This window comes from Nicotiana attenuata, chromosome 12 (genome assembly GCF_001879085.1).
Source record: "Nicotiana attenuata strain UT chromosome 12, NIATTr2, whole genome shotgun sequence".
Taxonomy (NCBI): Eukaryota; Viridiplantae; Streptophyta; class Magnoliopsida; order Solanales; family Solanaceae; genus Nicotiana; species Nicotiana attenuata.
The window spans coordinates 1,555,612-1,560,020 of record NC_032000.1 but is presented as its reverse complement, the minus strand read 5'-3'; the positions used below and the strand labels follow the sequence as shown (position 1 = coordinate 1,560,020).

At 39.6% G+C, this 4,409-nt stretch overlaps 1 protein-coding gene across 1 annotated transcript; it reads left to right on the top strand.

The window, feature by feature from the left end:
- On the top strand, nt 1,597–3,014 carry LOC109235807. Its single transcript, XM_019402061.1, has 2 exons — nt 1,597–2,667; nt 2,772–3,014. Exons 1-2 carry the CDS (start codon nt 1,597–1,599, stop codon nt 3,012–3,014), a joined length of 1,314 nt encoding a protein of 437 aa, XP_019257606.1.

Sequence of the window (4,409 nt, the reverse complement as noted above, 5' to 3'; positions counted from 1 at the left end):
AAGGAGGAGATGACAAAGGCTGTTGTATGGATATCGCTGCCGAACTTGCCGCCGGAGTTGTTTGCCAAAAAGGCATTACTATCCATAGCTTCAGCTGTTAGTATGCCCATAGCAATTGATAAAGTGACTCCTAAAATAGGATCAGATCGTTGTCCAATATACCTGAAGTTTGACATTGAAGCTACTCCTATTAAGAAGCCTTTTAGGTTTCTAAATTTCTGGGTAAAACATGATCCTTTTAAGGCAGTGGTTAAAGCTAATTGGAAGGCAGACTTCTGTGCAGATCCTTTCATCCTTTTCAATTACAAACTAAAGAAACTGAAGAAAGCTTTGTCTAGTTGGAGCAGAACAACATATGGGGATATATTTCAAAGGATAGCAAGTCTAGAGGAGGTTGTCCTGGTTCATGAAAGACAGTTTGAAGAGAGGCCAACCCAACAAAATAGGGAAAGATTGAGGTTAGTCTAGGCTCAGCTTATCAGATATTTGGCAATTGAAGAGGAATTTTGGAAGCAAAAGGCAGGCATGGCATGGTTCAAAGAGGGGGATATGAATACTAAGTTCTTCCATGCTCATGTAAATGGGAGAAGGAAAAGGTTACAAGTCAAAAGAATACAAAACAACATGGGCATTTGGTTAGAGGAGGAGGAACAAATAGCAGAAGCAGCTGTCAATTTTTTTAAAGAACAATTCTGTGAATTTGAGGTCCCTACTGATTTTCGCATTATGGATCATGTACCATGTTTAATCAATGGAGAACAAAATGCAAAGCTGATCAGTATGCCCACAAGAGAAGAGGTCAAGAGTGTAGTGTTTGGACTTAATGCAGAATCTGCAGGTGGTCCAGATGGATATACATGAGCATTCTACCAGACATGTTGGGACATTATTGGTGAAGATATCTTCCAGATGGTGAGTGCATTTTTCTGTGGTAGGCAACTCCCAAAGAGTATAACTCATACCAATCTGGTACTATTGCCCAAGAAAAAAGAGATAGTAAGCTTTTCTGATATGAGGCCTATAAGTTTGAGCAACTTTGTCAATAAAATTTTTTCAAGAGTGATCCATGACAGATTGGGTGATCTACTTCCTAATTTGACCTCTGAAGAACAAGAAGGTTTTATTAAAGGAAGAAGTATAGTCAAAAATGTGCTTTTCACTCAGGAAAAAATCACAGACATTAGGCTTAGAACAAAAGTAGGGCCAAATGTAGTGATTAAGCTTGACATGATGAAAGCATATGATAGGCTATCATGGTTGTTTTTGACTAAGATGTTAAGGAGATTTGGATTCTGTGAAAGGTTCATTGGCATGATTTATGATATTGTGGGGAACAACTGGTACTCTATACTAGTGAATGGCCAGCCTCATGGATCTTTTAAGTCATCAAGGGGGGTAAAACAAGGAGATCCACTCTGACCAACACTTTTCATTATAGCTGCAGAAGCACTGTCGAGGGGCCTAAATTCTTTGCACTTGAATCTTTACTTTTGTGGATTTGGCCTACCTAAGTAAAGTCCAAAGATTAATCACCTAGCATATGCAGATGACACAATCATTTTCACCTCTTCTGATGCTACCTCCCTACAGTTAGTGATGCAGATTCTCAATGCTTATGAAGCAGCATCAGGGCAGAAGGTAAACAAGGGTAAATCAGCCATATACATGCATCATTTAACAGATATTGAATTGAGTAACAAGGTGGTGGGGATTACTGGCATTCAGAGGCAAGATTTCCCTTTCACATATTTGGGATGTCCCATTTTTTATTCAAGAAGGAAGATGGATCACTACCAAGGACTTATTACTAAAGTTCTTGATAAGTTGCAGTCATGGAAAGGCAAGCTACTATCGATAGGGGGTATAGCAGTGCTGATTGCACATGTTCTTCAGAGTATGCCAATTCACCTTTTATCAGCTGTAAATCCTCCAAGTTATGTAATTAACAAACTCCATAAATTATTTGCTCAATTCTTTTGGAGTAGCTCTATTGGGGGTTCTAGTAGGCATTGGGCATCATGGAATACTCTACGTATGCCATGTGAAGAAGGAGGAATAGGATTTAGGTCGTTACATGATGTGTCCAAAGCACTCTTTTGCAAGCTGTGGTGGAATTTTCGAACAAAGCCAAGCCTGTGGAGCTCATTTATGAGCCAGAAGTACTGTAAAAAACTAAATGCTGTAGTTGTACCTTGGAGAGAAGGTTCACATGTTTGGAGGAAGATGTTAGAATGTAGAGATTCTATTGAACATCTGATTAAATGGCATCCAAGGATGGGGTCATCTCTCTTTTGGTTTGATAACTGGACAGGCCTGGGCGCTTTGTATTTTGTTGTACCTCCTGAGTTTGGGATAGATGACACTATTCACAATGTCTATGATGTTGTTGAAGATGGTGAATGGAATATGGATAGGCTGATGGAAATTCTACCTGCAGAGTATGCAATCCACATTGTAGAAAGCATAAGACCTCCAGTTGTGGAAGCTGATATTGATACTCCTTATTGGATGCTGGAACCTCGAGGCCATTTCACAGTCGAGAGAGATAAGCACTCTTATTGCAAGCTGTGGTGGAATTTTCTGAACAAAGCCAAGCCTGTGAGCTCATTTATGAGCCAGAAGTACTGTAAAAAACTAAATACGCTTAGTTGTACCTTGGAGAGAAAGGTTCACATGTTGGAGGAAGAAGAATGTAGAGATTCTATTGAACATCTGATTAAATGGCATCCAAGGATGGGGTCATCTCTCTTTTGGTTTGATAATACCGACAGGCCCGGGTGCTTGTTTTTGTTTGTACTCCTGAGTTTGGGATAGATGACACTATTTCACAATGTCTATATGATGTTGTTGAAGATGGTGAATGGAAATTGGATAGGTTGATGGAAATTCCTACCTGCAGAGTATGCAATCCACATTGTAGAAAGCATAAAGACCTCCAGTTGTGGAAGCTGATATTGATACTCCTTATTGGATGCTGGAACCTCGAGGCCATTTTCACAGTCAGATCTGCTTAGGAGTATATTAGGAGAGAGATGAGCCTAGAGTTACCTATAAAAGATGTTTGGGTGAAAGGTTTCGCCATTTAAAATAGCATTCTTTATGCGAAGGTTTGGAAAGCTAAGCTGCCACTCGTTGACTTTATTGGTAGGCTGGATATTTCATGCCCTCTAGTGCTGGTGTTGCAGATCTAAAAGAAGAATCATTGATCATGTTGTTTTTCACTTCAAATATTGTGTCATTGTGTGGAAATATATTTTCTTTCTAGAGCAGGGCATAGATTTAGAAGGTCTGATTATGCAGCAGGCAATAACAAGTGTTGGACTGCAAAAGTACTCTCCTCGAACTTAAGCCAATATGCAAGCACTGCCTGCTTGCATTATATGGGAGACTGTGGACAGAGAAGAAATAGTCTAAAGTATGGGGATCAGGCATCAGTTATTTAGCAGAGTAATATACAGGTCCTCTACTGCTTTAAAAGCTACGTTTCACTCAGAAAACCAGGTCTAAAGGTTCTCACAAATGGCAAGATCTGCTGACTATGATGGGAACTACACACCAAGGCTCACATTATACAAGTTTATATGGAAACAACCAATGGAGGGCTGGCTTTAAAATAAATACTGATTGGAGCTTCTAAAGGGAACCAGGGAGAAGTGCCATAGGTTTCTGTATTTAGAGATGATGAGGGGAGATCAAATATGCTTTAGGCAGGGATGATATCTGAAGGAACTAACACAGAAGCAGAACAACAGCAATAGTTGAGTCACTGAGGTACTATGCAGGATGCATAACTATTCTCACTATGGCTAGAAACAAACTCAATGTTGTTAATTTTGCTCTTGATGTGGGGACAATTGAATGCAATGACTTTTGGCAGTTAGATTCTCCAAGGCAGAAAATTCGTGAATGAGGATAAGTTGCAATGTCCATACATTCGAGTGAAAGGTTGCAAGGAATTGAGGTTGAAAGGGGTGGATGAATATATGGAGATGGAGTGTTTAGGAGAATGCAGAGCTACTCAGAATACTCAAATCCATGAGGAAGAGAGTATGATGAGATCTTTTTTTACTAACACAGTTCTCTTTTTTGGCAGGTCATTTCTTATATATAGTTCTGCTTTTAAGGGACTTCCGAGTGGGGTATTATAAGTGCAATACACTCAGTCCTGGAAGAAAGTTAAGAGGGGATCAAACATAGATTCAGGGAATAAAACAGATACAAACTTAGGAATGCAATATTGGTCAGGTCTTTTTGGAAAGGAAAAATCTTAGGGTCTTAGAAATGCAGACCATACTTCTAAGGCAAAGCAAGGCAACCAAAATAGCTTGAACAAGGAAGCAACAAAGGAAAGCACACAAAAGCTTCAATGGCACGCACAGCTGGTATAAAACAAGGATCTCTAATCAATC

Coding starts and splice junctions, on each gene's coding strand:
- LOC109235807 (XM_019402061.1), top strand. CDS start 1,597: ATGCAGATTCTCAATGCTTATGAAGCAGCATCAGGGCAGAAGGTAAAC. Junction 2,668..2,771: donor GTTGTACCTTGGAGAGAAAG/GTTCACATGTTG, acceptor TAATACCGACAG/GCCCGGGTGCTTGTTTTTGT.